We start from the raw sequence: 20753 nt of genomic DNA on the forward strand, positions 1-20753 counted from the left end.
CAAAAGAAAAAGTAAAGGCTATACTCATGAGATCTGTTAATCATTCTGAGAAAAGTATGTGACTACATTGTTGATTCTATGTCTATCACCCTACTGGCCGATTGCCGTGTTTCCTCAAGTAACTATATAAAATTCACTGCTTGGTCTGAGTAAAATTGCAGCAGCTTCACAACATACTCTCGTGTCTGTGGCTGTCTGTCACTCGCCGAATCCCACTTATCCTGAGTACCTTCCCCGTTCTCCCTCGGTCTGGTGGTCTAGCTGAGATCCAGTCCGCGGCATGGACGGATGGACAGATGGATGGACAGACAGTGCAGGAGAGGTGGAGAGATGGCTCAGCACTGGCTATTCTTGCAGAGACCCAGGGTAAATTCCTAGCACCCACTTGGCAGCTCACAATCATCTGTAACCCCAGTTTCCAGGGTGATCCAATGCTCTCTTCTGGCCTCTGCAGACACTGCACACACAAGGAACACATACATACATACATACATGAAGGCAAACACTCCTACACATAAAACAAAATAATCTTTAAAATTAAACAGAAATCCAGTGCTCCTCTTCTTCTTTTACCTTCCCTCTTCCTAATCCTGTTAGGGAAGAAAGAAAAGCCATTCCTCAAGTTCTGGCTGATCAGAACAGAGAACAGTCCATAGTGAGGTTCCCCCTGCCAAAGAAAACAAAAGACACAAGACGCTGGCCAGCACACGGGCTCTCTTGCCCACTGCCTGTTCACAACTCCCCTTTGAATCCCATAAAAGCTCTCTGCCCCTTAAACACCTAGAGACGGACATCTGAGATTGAGAATCGTCTCTGTCTCCTTTAGAATGGGCTTTGAACGAGCCTGTTTCCCCATGAATTTCTGTTTCCTGGGTTTTCAGCTATGTGGCGAGCAGTACAGGCCTCACGTTCCACTAACAAAGTCAATGTAGTTTTCCATTCAAAGATCCAGCTTGCTCAGGATATAGCTCAGCGGCAGAACATTTGCCTAACATGCACAACTCAGCCCAATCCCCAGGACTGGAAGGAAAAACTCCTCTCCTTCCAACCAGTTCTTATTTCTAACCTAGATAATCAACGGTCTCTTGGTTATCATTTCCTCCGTTATTAAATAAAGTCACTTTCTCATGTAAGAGGTCCGGTGGCATCATCTAACACCTGGAATTTTCTTTCATCTCACTTGCCTACAAAACTGGTGGGCTATGACTCGTGGGGTGGGGTGGGGTGGGGTTGTGTCAGCGACTTGAGAAGGGAGAGCAGACTGTGGAAGGCCCCTTTTCTGCACTGGTCCTAGGAGGCACCAACGCAAGCCTCGCCTTTGACAAAGCAGCTAATAATTTGCTGGTGTCACGGTTTAAAGGAGACCCACTCATCCAGGAGGATACCGCCAAGAGGCCAAGAGAGCCCCACAGAGCCCGCCTGCTGAGATGGGGACACCAGGCCTTCGTGCAGACTTCTCTCTCGAAATATACAGATCTGGACTTTTTAAAAAAAATCCTTTAAAAATAAAAAGCCTGTCATTGTCTCCACCACTCCACCGTGAAACCAAAATCTTTTTCCCAGAGCAGAGATGACATAATATTTAAAGTGACATGGGGAGTGTGTCCATTCTTTCCAGCCCCCTCTTATCCTGACGTTTTTCTATCCAAATCGAACAAACAAGATCACGAAGGCACCAAGTGTATGTTCTAGGCACATAATACATCAAAGCATAAAGTGATGAGTCATTTGCAGAATTCCTCCCAACAAAACCAGGTTTCTTGGGAAAAGATGAAGAAAGAGAGGTGGAAATGGGTTAAAAGAGTGAGAAAACGGGGTAAATAAGCTTTAAAACAATTGTCCATTTATTTCCGCAATTCTCACAATTATTAACTTCGGATTACCAAAACAAAGACAACCTCTCAGTAGCTAAAGTGTGAAAGTCTTAAACTTTTTTTTTTTTGTCTTAAACTAGGTCTCAATATTAATAGAACCAAGGCTTTCAATTTCACAAAGTGGGAGGAGACAGGTCACTGTTTGCTTTTGTATTTCCCTTTTTTGTTTTTTTTTTTTTTTTTAATTTCATCATTTTGACGCACTGCAGACTTGGGGTATGCTAATCGGAGGAGCAAGCAGAATACATGAAATATAAATACAAACAGAGGCTGAATAATTCACAGTGTAAAATGATGAGGTTTGAGCACTGCGTGTGGAGTATGCTGTATTTGCTCGGAGTTCCTTAAGTTGCTGCCCGGGCTTCGTAGCTACATGAGATGGCCTGTATTTTTAATGTTCATGGTTGACTTCATTTCGATTTTAATATTAAGGTCTGGCAACTTCAGAGGGGGGGAAGGGGAGCAGGAGAGGGAGAGGGAGGTGAGGGAAGCAGGGAGGAGGGTTCTTCCTGTCCAGTCCGTGTCCTCCCGGCCAAAGGGGCACCCAGGAATGACCACCGGGGGCTCAATATTCGCTGCTTCATTTCATGCTGATTTCTAGGTTTGGCACGGGAAAGCAATTCTGAAAATTTGGCGTTAGTGCCTTAACGTGAAGCTGGAGAAATATTCCAAGGTAAACCATGCTTTTACGTGCCAAACTGCTGTTCAAGAGTCATTTTCTCTTTTCTCTTTTCAACACGAATTCTGGTGAACTGAGATGGGGGACTATATTTAAAGTGCAAATCGGAGCAGGCAATAGAAATCAGGCCTTTCTCATGAAAACTTTAAATAATTCACTCCAACGAATGTGTGAACACACCTATAACGGAAAGATAAATCGAGATTTTACAAGGAGCCCGGGATGCAGTTCTATGGGCTAGATGAAGCCCTGGTGCTTAAGAAGCCTGAAGGCGCTAACTGCAGTGTACGCAGCACGCATCCCCGGGCTTTCCTGGTTCCTGCGGGTGGATGGGAGATGCTGCCTCCATGCAGCGAACACACTTGTGCCTCCTAATTCCCAGTCTTCCAGAAACGTCCATCAGAGAAACCAAACAAAACTGAAAACCACAGAAACTCGGTCTGCATCCAGCTCCCCACCTCAGGAGGAGCTGAGGCCTGAGGAGCCGACAGTGAAGCCTTTAGCGCCCAGCGTGGTACAGAGAAAAGCTCGGGGAAGCTAACTGTGCAGCCAGTGCACACCTGCAAACCCAGAGCTCAGGAGGTGGAGGCAGGAGGGTCATGAGTTAAAGGTCAGTTTGGGCTCCACAGACTCTGTCTCCAAATCAACAAACAACAAGCTCAGCAACAGCGAAGGTCAAGACAATGCAGACTGTCCATCTGTCTGTCAGGTGTTGCAAGTCCTGCCCAAGGCCAGGAGGGTGGCATAAAATCTGATACAATCACCAACGTGCGTGGAGGGGGGCGTTCTTCTCAGGCCCTCTGGGAAGAACGCCTTGGGGCTGGCTTGCTTTCCAGTGACCTACTTACCAAAGGTTCCCTCTCCCTTGGCAGTCTCCAGGGGCTGGCCCTGCCTCCCCCCACCCCCCCCCCCACTGTGCTTTTCTGAATTTCACTGCAGATCCCAGAAGGGAGCCTTCCACTCCGGGCCCACAGCTCAAGGCCAACTGGCTCCCTTCTAATGAATGCTTTGAAGGTAACCCACTTCAGCTGAGCAGAGAGAAGCAAACGCAACACCCACAGAGAAAGGCCACATGCACACAGCCCTCCTCTTCCTCCTCCCTGAACAGACATGTCACCCCCCAGCAGTTGACAACACACTGAGAAGCAACTCCAGCCAGCATGGCCAACCCAAAGGGTGAAGGGGCCCTATCCCTTCACACCGGGGGCCCACACAGAAGCCGCCCATTGAGTGACGGAGGACTTGGGGTGTGCAAAACATGTCACAGGGTCTCAGCAGCCATCTTCTTCGACCTCACTTGCTCAAACTCCATTTGTTCAACAGACGAGAATAACTCGGGTCTGCCGGTACCGTACCATGTGATGCTGAAGATGAAGGCCCCCGCCCCCCCGGGGGGGGGGGGCAGTCTGTCAACAGCTAAGAGGCTTGCAGCTGGCTTATAAAGTGTAGGAGAGAGGCTGGGCAGGGACACCTGAGGGAGGGGGTGACAAGGGCTGAAACAAAACTGGGGGTGTTGATGGGTAGGAGGAAGTACCTATGTTGGGGACCCCTGGTGACCGGGGAGGAATCAGCTATGCAGGGGAATGACCGGGTTAGGAACTTGGAGTGTGAGTGGCTGAGGTGTAAGCTGGGGAGGGGACACTTGGCTTAAGGGAGTGGCCAGGCAGAGACACCTGGGAAGATGACTGAGGTGGGAAGAGTTGATGGAGCAGGGACACCTGGGGGTTAATGACGGGAAGAAGCTGCTGGTGGGAACACGGGAAGGCAGGAGTTCCAGGGAAGATGAATATAAGGAAGGGGATCCTTAAGAACCTAGTTTTTTTCCCCCTTGGGTATGAAAGCATCGTGAGGAAGGGAATACAGTATAGGCCTGTGTTTCCTAGATAGACTTCTGAAACAGTGAACTAAATGAATTATCGGGGGATAAAAACGGGCACACATGTGCCAGCTGGGTGCAAGAACATAGCTGGGCCTCAAATGGGGTGAGGGAACTGCAAGCCAGCACCTCAGGCTGTCAGGCAGAGGGACAGACGCCTCAGCCTGAGAGGCAGCTGCTTATGTGGCTACTGGAGGGGGTGGGGGGAGCCCAGGGAGGCCATGCAGAAGAACAGAACACAGGACTCCGCCTTCAGGACTGGACTCCACCTTCAGGACTTGGCAAGAAGAATAAGCCACAGGGTGAGCAGATAGGAGGTAAGCCAGCTCCTGGACGCTGAACAAATTAAGTACACGATTCCAAAAGCAGCTCTCTCTGCTTGGAACAGCGCACAGTATGAAGTCAGGGAGCCCAGCACTGCTGGGGTCTTAGTGCAAGGAGACAGAAGCCACAAGCCTGCTGTACCTGTAGCCAAGAATCAGGTCCCTTCCAGGCAAAACACACACACACACACACACACACACACACACACACACACACACACACACGTGCGCGCGGGCTCTAAGTGCCCAGGGAGACCCAAAAAAGGCATCAACTCCCTTGAGTTGATGTTACAGGCAATTATGGGCCTCTGGACGTGGTTGCTGGGAATTGAACCTGGGTCCTCCGCAAAGACATTTGGTGCTCTTAACCACTGAGCCACCTAAGCCACCTCTCTAGTACCCTTTAAGAGACATTTTTAAAGAGTTCTTTAAAGGACTCATGTTCCTCAAGTTGACAAGAGGAAGGAGTGGTCGTAGAGAAGACCTCAGCCCCAGTACTGCTGGGCTGTAAAAAGCGGCATGACAGCAGGCTGAAAGACAGCCTGGCCCAGAGACCCTGTGGGTTGGAGCAGCACCTGGGACAGAAATGGGAATAACCACATACGTTTTCAAAGAAAGAGAATTTCCTTCTCGGATTGACATCTTGATTAAAGAAGTCACTCAAAATGAAAAAAACAAAAAAACGAAAATTTCAACTCCAACAGTTTGGAGGAGAGATTCAAAACCTATCTTTATAAGGACATTCCATGGTCTGAAACAGAGTCCCCAAAACTCCCTGCTCTCAGTCGGCCCTCTCCAAATCACACGAAAGTGGAACTCAAAGCAGATATTCAAACACAAGGAAATTAGCGCTTTGTAAAATCTCTTTACACTGCAATCACACTGTTGAATGATAACTGCCAGGCCTACTTTACAAAAACACAATGCACGATTAACTGTTGGACAGCTTATCCATTGCAAGTAAAAGCAGATTCTGACAGTCCTCTCCAGCACCTCTCAATCCGTACGGTCTACAACCTGAGACCGTCTAAGCCTACAGACTGCCTTGTGTCTGCACTAAAAGTCTTTGCTAGAACAACTCACTGCTCTAGTTCTTCTTAAAATCACAAGAGTCCCTTCAGAAGGACATGAAAATCTGTCAAATTATATACGCTGGTTAGATGTTTGTCAACTTGATGCAAGCTGGAGTCACCGCCGAGAAAAATGCCTCCATCAGCTCAGCTTGTGAGGCATTTCCTTGATTAATGACTGATGGAGGAGGGCCCAGGCCACTGTGGGTGGGGCCAACCCTGGGCAGGTGGTCCTGGGCTGTGTAAGAAAGCAGGCTGAGCAAGCCATGGGGAGCAAGCCAGTCAGCAGCACCCTTCCATGGCGTCTGCTTCATTTCCTGCCTTGGGTTCCTGCCCTGACTCTGTTCATAATGGACCTGTGAGCCAAACCCTCTCCTCCCCAAGTTGCTTCTGGTCATGGTGTTTATCATGGCAATAGAAAGCCAACTAGAACATCATGCAGGAACCAGTGAAAGACTTCTTGGTCTACGCTCTGGAGTTCCTACTTCCTTCCCTAAGTGGAGATGCCCCCTTGACTGACGGGAGCTGGGGTTCTGTTCTGTAACAATCACACAGCTCATCTTCAAGGCAGGGCCGTTCAGAGACATCTCTACATTTTATGGCTGTTCGTGAAAATCACCCAGTAATGGTCTCAGGTGGTACCCGAGCCTAGGGTGGACCAGAAGGGGTTCCCACACCTGGTTGCCCACACAGGTAACCTGGGCCCTTTGTTAATACACACCCACAAGCCTCATTTGAAATACAGCTCAAGAAAGCCACCTCCCTGGAAGGCTGGAGAAGGCTGGCCTCAGAGGAATGCACTGGATGTTTAGCTGCTGCCCTACTTAGGTTTCTACTGCTCTGATAAAATACTGTGACCCAAAGCAACTGGGGGCAGAAAAGCTTTACTTCAACTTCCAGCTTGTAGTCTGTCAACCAGGGAAGCCATGGCAGGACCCTAGGGACCGGAACTGATGCCAAGGCCGGGAAGGAACACTGCTTACTGGCTTGCTCCTTGTGGCTTGCTCAGCCTGTTTTCTTACAGCACCCAGGGTGACACCACCCACAGTGACCTGGGCCTCCCACACCAATTGCCAATCAAGAAAATGGCCCCCAGGCTTGCTCACAGGCCCATCTGGTGGAGGCACTTTCTCAACTGAGGTTCCCTCCTCAGGGACCTCCAATGACCCAGCTTGTGACAAGTTAACATAAAACTACCAGTGTGTACAGCTGGTAAGCACTGAAGGCTGGTGGGGCAGTCATGAGGCACTCACCTAAGGGGGGCAATTACCGCTCACTCAGGAGCAGCCTAGGCTTCCAGGTACTGGGTTGTAATGTACCAGGCCACCCCACGTGCCTCTCCCCTACATGCCTACATACATTCTTGCCACATCCTACCATCCACCACCAATGTTCAGCTTCGAGAGCCGTGAGCTAAACCATCTTGTTTCAGCCCAGCCTCATGTATACTGCTATACCATACAGACTAAGTCACCTGGAATCTACATGTTAACAAATTTAAGCATTTGGAAATGTTGAGGGGACTATCACATACACTAAAGCCTGACATGCATCGGGACAGGCAGCTACCCAAGAACTCAAGGGAACTACATGGGGCTATTTCCATAATGCCCTTGTCCTTTTCCAATCCTTCTCTTCACTTCATAAACGATATACAAACTCGTGCACAGTCACCCTCAAGGATCTGCAGAAGATAACTGTAAGTTTAGTATGAGAAGCCTTGAGCCTTCCCCAGCATGCAATAATGCAAATAGCAGTAGATCACCTTTTCCCTTTCCGGGCGTATTCTATTAGAGCTAAAGATAAGTCACACCCCTCGGAGAAAACCGTGCTGTCATAGCTGATATATGCAAATCTTCTCTAATGAGACTGCTACTCTCTTTCCTAAACCCTCAGTTCCGTATTTACAAAGACGGCTTTCTTCCCCAAAAGTCAAAATGTCTCCGGTATGCATACATTGGAGGCAAGGCACAAATGAATTATTTTGTCCAGCCTTTCTCCCTTAAAAAAGTCAAAAACAGAAACAAAAACTGCTCAGAATGCCATCTCCGAAAACCACCCCCAAGTTCCTCCTCAGTAGGTGAAGTCTTTATTTCTTTATTTATTACTTTATTTTTGTTGTTGTTTGTTTCAAGACAGGGTTTCTCTATGTAACAGCCATGGCTGGCCTGGAACTCACAGAGATCCATCTGCCTCTGCTTCTGCCTCTGCCTCCAGAGTATTGGGATTAAAGGTATGCACCACCACACCCTGTTCGGACCCAAATTCCCAGCACCCCTTTGGTTTTTTCGAGATAGGGTTTCTCTGTGTAGTTTTGGTGCCTGTCCTGGAACTCACTCTGTAGCCCAGGCTGGCCTTGAACTCACAGAGATCCGCCTACCTCTGCCTCCCGAGTACTGGGATTAAAGCCGTGTGCCACCACCGCCCAGCTTCCTGACGCAAATTTCGAACTGTCAATCTGAACAATTTACATGCACCCAAAAACTCAACTTGTCCAGAAATCATCACCCTCACCTCCCCGCCCCCTCAAAATTAAAAGTTGAGTTATGACTGTATACCTCAACTTATACTTAATGGATTTTCTATTATACATATTTAACCACAATAAAAAAATTCTTTTAATTCTGGCCCACATGTAAGTGTCAGAACCCAGACACTATCTTCCAGCAAGTTTCTTATAGGAACTGGTATTTCAATGAATGGGTGTAGCTCAGTGGTAGAGCACATGCCTACCTTGCACAAAGATCCTGGATTTAAGTATTTAAGTGTGTGCGCGCGTGCGTGCGTGCGTGCGTGCGTGCGTGTGTGTGTGTGTGTGTGTGTGTGTGTGTGTGTGCCTGAAGAGGCCAGGAGAGAACATCACATCCTAGTGGCTGTAGTTACAGACAATACTAAGCTGACTGACATGGATCTGGGAACCGCACTCTGGTCCTCTGGAAGAACAGCAAGTGCTCTAACCATTGAGTCATCTCCCCAGTCTGAAGACCCTGGGATGATCTCCAGGTGGAAAAAAAAATAAAACAGGAAACGAAAAAAGTGACTCATTCTGACCCCAATCCTCTCAGCCCACTACCCCAACCAATCGCGGAGTCTGGAAGCTTCTCAGTTTTTGTTTTTTGTTTGGTTGGTTTTGGTGGTTTTTTTTGGGGGGGGGGGGTTGTTTTGTTTTGTTTTGTTTTTCGAGACAGGGTTTCTCTGTGTAGCTTTGCTCCATTCCTGGAACTCGCTTTGGAGACCAGGCTGGCCTCGAACTCACAGAGATCCGCCTGCCTCTGCCTCCTGAGTGCTGGGATTAAAGGCGTGCACCACCACTGCCTGGCTCATTTTTTGTTTTTAAAACTACCACACAAAGTAATGTAGGTTTCATGACGGCATCTTCCAATCCCTGTGTCGTTCATTACGCTGCTCTCTGCTTACTGTTCCCCAGGGCTACACAAGCCCCTCTAATCCCTGTCTCACAGACCAGCCAGAATCAGCTTCCCTAGGTGGAAGTCAAGCATGTGCAGCCCCTCATCAAGGCCACCCACAAGTCAGCGACCTGGTACGCACGGCCCCCCTGACCTGGCTCCCCACATATCTCCCCACCTCTTAAACTCCTCTGGCTGCTGCTCTTTCTCCACTTGAACCCTTCACCCCACATTCTTCCTGCTGGCAGGCTTCCTGTCCCTTCAGTTACCTGGTTTCTCCTTCCCCTTCCGGGTGGAGCTTACGGGGGCATCCCTTCCTCCAGGAAGCCTTCACTGATCTGAAGGGTTCTCAAACCTCAACACTACTGACGTTTGGAGGCCCCAAACTAAACTGTCTGATGGTGGCAGGGCAAAGATGTCCTTGTAGGAGCTGTCCTGTGCCTTGTCGGAGGCCTCATGACAGCAGTTCTCAACGGGTGGGTCTCGACCCCCAGGGGTCAATAGACCCTCCACAGGCATCACCTAGGACCATCAGAAAACACGGATGTTTACATTACGATTTGCAACAGTAGCAAATTACAGTTATGAAGGAGCAACAAAAATCATTTTATGGTGGTGTGTGTGTTGGGGGGGGGGGTGATCCCACCATGATCTGTATTAAAGGGTCCCAGCATTAGGAGGACTGAGAACCGCTGCATCACAACATCCCTGCCTCTCGATGCCACGCAGGTGACCCAGAAAGTCTCCCACCATTAACAACCATTAACAAGTGTTATTCTGTCGCCTTGAACTGCTGCACCAGTGCAGACTGAAGGCCAAGACCTCCCTGCGACCTGTTCTCAAGGCATCCGGAACTGAGCAGGATGCAGTTAGTTTCTGGCTTCATTACTGAAGGCTACGTTCCCTCCAACCATCTCCGTAGGGGTGGAGCTAGCTCAGCCTTGTTTCTGGGACATCTCAGCACCCAACACACCCTAAGTCCTCAAAATTTACCTCTGAATAATGCCACTCCAAACAGGCTTTCTGTTTAATGGTCTTTTTAATGATTTTGAAATCAACTCTATCTAGCAATTCAAATGTGTTCCTCCACTGAACGTGGTTTCCTTGGGGGCTTGGGGGAGAACTTTGAAGTCATGGTATTATAGGGTTGGACTGAGTGAGCTACAGGGTGAAGTCTATGACCAAGCAGATTATGAAATCTATCTGGAGAATTACAGCCACTGTCAGCAATATCTACAGGTGGCTTGAGAAACAAAAGGGGAATTTGCAAAATCAACAACACACACACACACACACACACACACACACAAACAACTCGGAGTTAGGTTTGACTCTTTCTGTCTGAAAATTTCTGACTCACTGTAATGGAAAGAATCTGGGCAAGACTTGGCTCAGAAGAAAAAAAAAATCATCCCAATTTGGCAGGTGCTAAGAAATCCAATCTTGGCTCACTCAAGAGAACAGACAGGGATGTGAAAGATAAAGCTAATAGCTATTATTTCACCATTGGTTCAAATCATCTTCGCCACAGAGGTATCAATTAAGATTGGGTTTGGCTGCATATAATCTCCTGCAATACAAGGCTGCAAGTAGGTGACAGACAGGGCTGGCGTGGCACTCCGCATCCATCTGGTACCCAGGCTGTTCCCTTCCCTCTACCTTCCTTCCATTTTCAAGGTCATCTCATGGTCACAATGTGACCTTCAGAGTTCCAGGTACCGGATCCACTCAATGCAATGAAAAGGACGATGAACTAAGCCCCAAAGGTCTATATCCTGGCTGCACCAGCCACTTTCAATGAGCTTCCCCCAAATCCTTACAGATATCTCCTTGGTCACCCCAATCTGCAAGAGCCACCTAAAAATATCTTATAACGACATCATCTCCATTACCCCTCCACCCATGCTTTTAAGCCCATATAATCCAAATAAGTCTGGCTAGCAAAGGAGCCAAAGGCTGCAAGGTAGACAGCAGACTCTTCAATGATGGATTCAGTGTGTTAAAACTGTATGGGACAGCAAAATTTCCAGGGGTCTGTCAAGTCTGTGCCTTGAGTTCCATATAAAACAAGAAGGTTCAAAGCCACTAAAAGCCATACAGCTAATGAATGGCGACCAAGAAGCTGTAAATCTCACTCTGGAACTCATTCCAGACACTAGAACTGAATCCGCCATGAATTCTGTCTGCATACACACAGGTTTAAAATAAAATTTCTATACTGACTTTCCTCAAAAAAAAAACAAAAAGAAAAAAGAAAAAAAAAAAACCATGCTAGTGTGTGAGGAAACTGCCCAGTCAGACCACTCCTTAAAGGAAGTATGTAAAGTGGGCAGTGGTGGCGCACACCTTTAATCCCAGCACTCGTGAGGCAGAGGCAGGTGGATCTCTGTGAGTTCGAGGCCAGCCTGGTCTAGGGAGTTCCAGGACAGCCAAGGATGTACTGAGAGACCCTGTCTCAAAAAAACAAAAAGGGTGGGGAGGGGTGTGGTACTTCTAAACTACCAAAATGATTCCATGACTCAGAGCTCATGGCACATTTTTCTCTTCCAACAGAATTCTAAGTGGGGGCCACATCTTCAGACATTTCAAGGTCCCTCCCCTTATATCAAAATATAGAACACTAAACACCGGGCCTGAAAGAAAGAATCCTCGCTCCTGCACTAGCTCACAGAAGCCAGTCACAAGACCCAAGAGTCTCACAGGGGCTTGGATTTGTTCAGTTGATTTTTGTTATAAGCATATGAATAATCTTCCTGCATGCAGTTTGTATGTGTGTGGCAGGTGTGCCTGGTACTCATGGAGGCCAGAAAAGGGCATCAGGACCCCAGGAACTGGAGTTACAGATGGTTGTGAGCTGCTGCCATGTGAGTGCTGGGAACTGGACCCAGGTCCTCTGCGGGAGCAGCCAGTGCTCTAACCACTGGGCCATCTCTCCAGCCTCTCACAGGAACCTTTGAAGGAATTTTATATCCCATTTATTGTGCTTATCTAACAACTTCATGAGGCTCGGAGGCATCTCTAAAAGTATGTTGACATTTTAGTTCATTCTGAGTGTCCTTTCTTGTATTATCTAATCAAGTATCCCCTTAAGGGTATTAAAAAGTAGATACAAAAATAACCAATGTAGCTTTCAGCCTATATACTGCATCCGCGATATACAAATATTACTATTAAAGGCAGTGCTCCAAATAGAATGCTAATTTCAGACACCACCCACCCATTTGGTTAGCTGTAAACCCTCCAGGCAAAAGGCAGCCACAGTCACCAGTTCCCCTCGCTCTTGCCCAGGGCTCCACAAGGCCCTTCTTCAACCAATGACTCTGGCCAAATTCCCCATGATCCATTGCCACCTTCTAGGTCCAAGGTGCCCTAACGTTTTAAATTACAGTGTTGCCAAATTAATCATGTGAGTGAACAATTAATTACGAGCTAATCTAGCTCAATTTTCTCACACTTAGTGAGCACCTGAAGAAATGCCAGGGGTATTCAGAAGCAAAACAAAATGTCCCTTTTCGGAAAGCATAAATCCAAATAAAAACGAGCTGTCAGGGCTCTGGTGGGCTAAGTCTTTCCTTAAACTGCACTCTTCCCCCATTTTTAAAAAGCTGAAATTCTGCCTTTTCAGAGACAGGAAACACAGGCAAGTCGGGGTTAGAGAAAGTATTATAACGACAAGCTGAAAAGAGTCCCCCCCCCCCTTTTTTTACCCACGCTTTCAAACTTGAACAAATATCATAAAAAGTCATTCACAGTGACTTTTTAACTTTTTCTCACATTTTAGCTAACAGGGGGAGGAAAAACGCCTTCAAGAAAAATTGGACGACGGGACTGCCTGAGACCAGCTCTTTGATTTTCCCAGGGAATCCACCCAGAGGCCCCAGGGCTCAGCAGGGCCCCCTGGCCTCCCTCCCCTCCTCGCCCAACTGCCCTAGGAAGGAGGCGGGTCAAGTTTGGAGGTTCCTGGAGTGCGGGTGGTGGGGGAGTTCCAGGAGATTGCAAGGGCTGAAGGTACAGGATGGGGGGCAGGGCGCAAGGGACACCATAAGCACCTTGGGGCACAGAGTGTGAAGGCTGTGTAAGGTTGGGTGAGGTTGCAAGGGACACACGGTGGGGCGCATGGGGTACTCAAGGCAGGACAGAGTGTGCATGACTGGGGACTTGGGAGGCACCTAGTGGGACACGGGTCATGCACAGCTGGGGATCCAGGGTGCCTACAGTTGAGCATGGCAAGGGGATGCCCATGGCGGGGCACAGCCGAAGGAACAGGGTGCACAAGGCCGGCCGCAGCGGGTGAACAAGGTGGACAGCCGGGTGCACACAGTGGGATGTGGGGTATGCATCCTGAGGCGTGGGGGTGGGGTGCACATGGTCGGGAGGGGTCGAACACGGTGGGACTCGGAGGACTCGGGGAGGGGGGACACCAGGAATGCACACTACGAGAGGACGCGGGATGTGCACAGGGTGGGGCGCAGGGGTGCACATCTAGGGGGATGTAGTGCAGCACACTGTGGGGCCCATGAGTGCTAAGCGTGGGGAACGGGGGGAGGGGGTGCACAAGGTGGAGAGTGGGGTGCTAAAGGTGAGGAGCAGAGGGTGCGCACCGCGGGTCGGGTGGGGTGCGAGGTAGGTAACGGTGGGGCGGGCACGGAGTGCACACAGCGGCGGGGCGCTGGATGCACTCGGAGGGACGCGCGGTGCACAGGCGAGGCTATTGGGGACGCACAGGGCGGGGTGCACATAGTGGGGCGCGGGGTGTGCACCGCAGGGCGCGCGGGCGGCGAGCAGGGGCGGGCCCCGCGCGGCCTCTTGCAAAGTTTCTAGCAGTTGCGCGGCGCAGGCTCCGGACCCGGCCGCGCCCTCCCTACCCGCCCGCCTGCCCCGGCGGAAGAAGGCGGAGATGGAGAGAGCGCGGGCCAGGGGTGGCGCCGCTAGAGGGCGCTGCGTCCGGGACGGGGCGGGACGGGGCGGGCGGCAGCCGGAACTGCGCGGGGGCGGCCAGCAGCCCCGGGCTCCCTCCCCACGCCGCGCCCGGGCCGCGCGCTACTTACCCGCGGAGCAGCTGAGCAGCGCCAGCAGCGCGGGCGGCCGCATCCCGGCGGCGGAGGCTGCGCGCCCTTCCCGGAGCCGAGCTGCGCGGACGCCCTGCGCGCCTGACCCTTCTCGCGCTCCCCTCCTCCTTCCCGGCGCCGCGCCGGCTCGGGCTGCGCCCTCTGGCGGCCGGGAGCGGGAGCGCCCCAGTGTGCGCTCGCAGCAGCGAAGGATGGAGGTGGTCCTGCAGCCCAACTGGACCGCGCCCTCCTCTTCTGGGGTTCTAACCTCAGGGCCTCCTTTCTGCCTTTTTGTTCTTCCCTTCCCGGTCCTTCCTTCCCCATCCCCAGCAGAAGATCACTCACTCTCCTTACTGTGCCCAAAGTGCACAGTATTTCTCTTCCCTGCTAATGGACTATATTCTGTTTTTATAAAAAGCAAAATCTATAATTCAACTCTTAATATTGTTGGCACCGATGTTCTACTTTGATGAAGGTGTTTTTAATCAGCTCAACTAATTTACTTAATATCCTCTATTTAAGTGGAATTTGATCAATAGCTTTGGCCCGGAGTTTTGCTCTTAATAGATGTTGATGTAAAGCTAATTTTTTATAAATGTAATTTTGAGTGTTCACTGTGATAGAAGAAGAAGGGTACGCTTTTATTCAAACTACCTAATGAAAGTGAATCAATTAAAATATGGGAATAAGCCAGGCGGTGGTGGCGCATGCCTTTAATCCCAGCACCCGGGAGGCAGAGGCAGGTGGATCTCTGTGAGTTTGTGGCCAGCCTGGGCTACAGAGTGAGTTCCAGGAAAGGATCAAAACTACACAGAGAAACCTTGTCTTGAAAAACCAAAAAAAAAAAAAAAAAAAAAAAAAAGATACAGGAGTATAGTGATGTGAGAAAGCCTCATAAGCAGATTCCCTTCTAACATAGAACTGTGAAAGGTCTCCCTCTCACCTAGGAAGAGTTGCTGGCTGATAGGCTTACCTAATTACATTGTACTGGACTGAAGAGGAAAACAATTATAAGGAAATTAGAGAACCCTTCCCAGAAACACGGGTTTTCTCTTGTGTTTCTAAGGGCATGAATAAGACCAAGTGTGCATGCCTGGCTTGGGTTTAGACCATGCCAGTCTGGAGGCAGTCAGGGTTGCCTTTCAGTGACTCTGGTCATAGGACAAATGGACTCAATGGACACTCTGCCAATCACAGGGAGAAAGACTCTCAGAGCAGGCTCATAAGGACTTTGACAGTCGTACGTCTTAGTGTCAGTGTGTCTGCAACTCAACTCTTGCTGACCTGTGCCCATCTCTTGACTAAGGTCTTACGTTTAATGAAGACCAGCGCTAGATTCTTTCTTTGCTTTGCTTTCTTTGACTTGCTTTGACTCCTTGACCCTTCTTGGGAAATTCTAAAGCTTCTAGGTTGTTTGCCATTACCAAAGTTGTCTAGCTTTCTCCCCAGAAAATATTCCTGCCCTATGTTAGACACCGCACAATAGAAACACGAAGTAAACTGAGAGAAGAGTTCAAGCGTTAAGGAACTCAACTGAAGACTCTACTTTGGTGAGAAACAACTGTAAGAGCTTGTGGATCAGCGTTTTCATCAAAATCTACCCTGAGAGGCTGAGGCGGTGGCTCTGTAGACGGACTTTCTTCTCTGCCACCAAATAACAGCAGGGAGACTTCTTATTAATGATAAAGGCTTGGCCTTTAGCTTAGGCTTCTCTCAACTAGTTTAATAATTTAAACTAGTGCATTTATATTCATCTATGTTCTGTCACATGGTGTTGCCTCTCTTTCATCTTGTACCTCCTGTTTCCTCTCTGTCTGACTGTTGACCCGCCCTTCTTCTTCCCGGAAGTCTGTTCCTTTCTGTTCCCAGAAGTCCAGCCTAATCTCTTTCTATCTATTGGCCGTTCAGCTTTTGTTATTCCAATCCCAGCAATATATCCCACAACATGGCTCAGTGTTTAAAAGGCATGTACTACTCTCCCACAGGACCCAAGTTCCATTCCTAATACCCACATCTGTCCATTCATAACTGCCTGTAACTCAAACTCCAGGGTGATCTGATGCCTCTGGCTTCTACAGGCACACTCACATGCACATTCCTACAAACAGACTCACGCATATACATACAATTGAAATCAATAAAATACAAATTTTTAATTGAAAAACTTCATCATGATACAACATAATTGTATTCCAGGACAAGTGTGGGAAATTGGACCGTAAGGACAATAGCACATCCTTTAAGTAATGAACTTGCCCATCTTCTGTCTCTCCACAGAGGACGATGATAAATGACTCATCACACAGCTCCATAACTCACATTTGAAAAAGGATTGCCTTTCAGTGACTCTGGTCATATGATAAATAGACTCTCCCGATCACTAGTATAAAGACTCTCAAGAGGAAACCTGCTCACAGTGATACTGACAGACAGATTGAGGCTTGCCTGTAAGACCCACTGTGAGGGGACAGTTCTTCACAGGGAAAAAATAAATCTCCAGCACTCCAATATAGTGACATGGAGAAGAGCAGGCCACAGTTCTATTTCCTTAGGATTCTCTCACCTTAATCTGAATTGTCATTGCCATGCTGGCTTCTGGGATTGTCCAGCTTTCCTTGTTGGAGGGCAGGGTGAGAAGCTCAAGCTAGCACAAGCTATTGCTTCTCAGGGACCTCTAGAGACATGATTGGAACAGGCTGGTGGTTTTTAAATAATTAAAAATTTAACTAATTTAAAACAATCTGTAGAAATACCTAAGGAAAATAATGTAAATACATATTCATAAAGGCATTAGTAGCCAACAGTAGTCTAATTAACAACTTCTCTATGGATGGTTGATCTTAGAGCGCCAGGTTTTTAAGGCAATACTCTTGATTCAAATGACAGTGTACTATTGGCTAATGGGCCTTTGCTAGGCCCTGAGACATGCACCTGGCACTGAGCCCAAGAACTCCCTAGTCCAGTTAGAGAGACAGAATGTCCATAACCTGCCATGCAGTAGATGCTTCAGCACAGGCCAATGGCAGGAATACGTGGTAACACAGAGGAATATATGACATCTATCAAGCCCTTTGGAACTAATCATAAAAACAGAAGTGATTTTTGTGTAACTTCTTAAAGGAGAATGGGCTTTCAGTCTCTGGGCTGAGAGGATGAGGGGTCTGGCCCCAGACAGAGGTATGGCATGCATGTGGCAGATCAATCAAAAGCCGTATGATAGACTAGGAGAAAGGCTTCTGAGTAGGCTCCCTCCAGCCTGCTGCCTCTCTCCTGTAACTCTGAATGAGCCCTCAGGCCTCCCATTCCTGTTTGGCAAAGGCCACCGGACAGGTGCAGACGCTTGCTGTCCTTCCAGGCCTAGCTTTAGGCCTGAAACAAATTAGTGAATGGCACATTTCAGGAGGTCGATTCTTTTCCTACATCAGGAAGTGCCTTTCTGAGTTACAAAGGATCCAGAAGGATTACTTCCCAAACTAAAGTCAGGCCTGGAATCTGAAGGACTAGCAAGGCAAAAGGTAGTTCTTTAGGACTTCAGATCATTAAATCAGACCCATAGTGTCATACGTTAACCACTGGCTAGTATGGTACTTTTTCACTGCCAGCCCTCAAATAATGACACAGAGACTTTAGTAATTATGAAAGTTTGGCCTTTAGTTTAGGCTTGTCTCAACTAGCTCTTATAACTTAAATTAACCCACTTACATTAATCTACATTATTCTACAGGGCTTGTTCCCTCTCTTCTGTCTTGCACCTTCTGTTTCCTCTCCAGGTCTGGCTGGGGACTCTGCCTTCTTCCCAGAGTTCTCTCTCTGCCCGGAAATCCCATCTGTACCTCTCGCTGTCCAGGTTTTTAATCGGCTGTTCAGCTTTTTGTTACACCAATATCAGCAATACAACTTCACACAGTGTACAAATATCCCACAACATTTCCCCCTAAATAAAAAGGAAATGTTTTACCTCTAATACAGTAAAACTATATACAACAGGAACAATTATCAAGTAATTTACCATGTCCAGGCCATTTGTATTTGGCAAATTTGGAGAGATCACTTTATTATCTATACTATTTTGATGAGTCTAAAGTTTTATACGTAAATCATTTTAATCATAACTTGTATTACCATCCTAAAAATATCTTTCTAGACCTTAAAACATTTTCTTAGATAAACAATTTAAGCTTTTATGTCTCTCAACCTTATAAACTTTACACCTATTTTGTGGGTTTCTTTTCTGAATCTGGTAACAATAAAAACTGTAACTATAACTATCTAGTCTTCAACCCCATCAAAGACCTGAGAAGGATATAATACCTGAGTAAACAGGAAATGCAGAGCAAGAAAACTTCCAAAACTTTAGAAATGACAGAAACAGCTGGCTGCCTGGACGGTCACTCAAAGTTCCTCTGCAATGTTGGAGAATCCATCTTCTGTCTACAGGCCTAGGATATCTGGCAGATTTTTCTATGAAGCAGAAATTTGTTTTTGTTTTTGTTTGTTTGTTTTTTGGTTTTTCGAGACAGGGTTTCTCTGTGTAGCTTTTTGCGCCTTTTTCCTGGAACTCACTTGGTAGCCCAGGCTGGCCTCAAACTCACAGAGATCCACCTGGCTCTGCCTCCCGAGTGCTGGGATTAAAGGCGTGCGCCACCACCGCCCCACAAAGCAGGAATTTTGAAGGACTGTCTCCTACCTTGTTTTGGCAAAGTTTGACAATCTCTTTCTTTTGTGTCTTGTTTTTCTAGTTTGTACAGCAGTTGATGCAAGGGCATTTTTTTTTGCCCAATGGTTAACTTTGCCACAATAAAAGTCAACTCCAAATGGAGGTTCTTCAATGTCCATCATCCTTTTTTGAAGTAGATTTGTGCTGCCAGAAGCAGACATGTCTCACTGTCACAAAAAGCCTTGTTATTAAAACATCTTAACTGTCATATTCTGTAGGTCTATGAAATGTTTGAAGACCACCTATCTATCTAAAATATATCTGTTTAACCTTGAAAACATCTCTAATATGACAACAAGTTTGATTATTATGGATGACTAACTACTAACCTGCATTTCTTAATTATCCTAAACAGTTTGTAATAATAGCTTTCAAGGACTAGAACTTTACATTGCATTTTTAAATGAGCTGAACAGGTACAATATCTTAAACAAAAATAGAAACATATATACAGTATAACAAAAAATAACCTTAAAGTTATATCAATATACATAAATACCTTAAACAAGAGTAGAAGCATTTATACAGTATATTGTAACAAAAATAATCTTAAATTTGTATCTATGTACAAAAATCCATACCAATGTAAAATATTTGAGATTAGTAGTTGCTTTTAATTTAAAAGTAGATTCAATAATCTACACTTTTTTGCTATAATTTCTATATCCCCCTTTTTTAGAATGAGATCTCAGAATCTAATCTCCTTTACTCAGCTTTCTCCCTGACCATGACCAACAACAGCTTGCAAAACCAATTCCCCTAAATGATGATAAATATCCATAATCCATTGAGCAACCAAAAACCATCTACCCCACCTCTTGAGAATGTGGGCCTCATGTTCTCTAGACTGCTTCCTGTTGTTGGGGGTGGCATCTCTAGGAGACCCTGAGAAAATTAGGGCAATGGCCAAGTCCTGGGAGAGCTAGCTGTGTCATTTTTTGTGTAGTTTCTGTATGATGGGAAAGTGTAGAGCTTATCTGAAGTCTTGACTAGATTAATCTGTGAGGCTGGACCATCTCAGCTAGCACCTTTGAAGTTGTTCTGGATTCAGAATTTTGAGGAAACTGCAGCAGAGGCATTCTGAGAGGTTGGATCACCTGGGCTACTTGTCTTCATTAGTGTCTGATCCGTTTTTTCTGAAAACACACAAACTTTTAAAGATAACATACATACCTGTATTAACACAGTATGGAATTGTGGTATGCTCAAATCAGCTAAAGATGATTTTTTTGTTTTGTGTTCGACAGGTAAAAGGCATCTGCTAACTTTATGTTTGTTTGGACTGTATAATCAAACTGTAATATAAATCTCTATCCATGTCATATGAAAGGATGGCATGTAATAATAAGTCATGAGGACTCTGTAGCCAACAAGATTTTATCACATCTCATCCAGTCTCAGAGCTGTTTCCATGTAGAGGGGAATCAGTATATATGTCACCTGTCTTATAGTGTTTCTTGATTTTTTTCTGCATGTCTGTAGCCAAGATTTTCAGAAAGTCTTCCCAAATCAAGTCTGATCTTTATTAATTTTGAAGAAATCCATAGCATTTTGTTTCCTGTGAAACGTCTCCCCCAACACAACATATTTTCTGACTTCCATTCTGAAGTTAAGACTTTTAAAAAAATATATAGGTTAGTTTAATTTAGCAGTTTCCACAATCCAATGTCTCTCAGCAGCTATTGTTTTTTGTTCATTAGCATTTAAAAAATGCAAAGTCAAAAAAACACCATACAGGATTCAGACATCCTGTGTATTT

General features: G+C 46.9%; 1 protein-coding gene across 1 annotated transcript in view; it reads right to left on the reverse strand.

Moving 5' to 3' along the window:
• Positions 1-20753, reverse strand: part of B3glct (beta 3-glucosyltransferase) — a 134325-nt gene that overhangs the window by 79090 nt on the left and 34482 nt on the right. Inside the window, exon 2 of the mRNA XM_036172296.1 lies at positions 14278-14501. Coding sequence (XP_036028189.1) covers positions 14278-14501 — 224 coding nt within the window. The remainder of the gene's footprint in view (positions 1-14277; positions 14502-20753) is intronic.

The sequence above is a fragment of the Onychomys torridus genome, chromosome 22 (assembly GCF_903995425.1).
Source record: "Onychomys torridus chromosome 22, mOncTor1.1, whole genome shotgun sequence".
Classification (NCBI taxonomy): domain Eukaryota; kingdom Metazoa; phylum Chordata; class Mammalia; order Rodentia; family Cricetidae; genus Onychomys; species Onychomys torridus.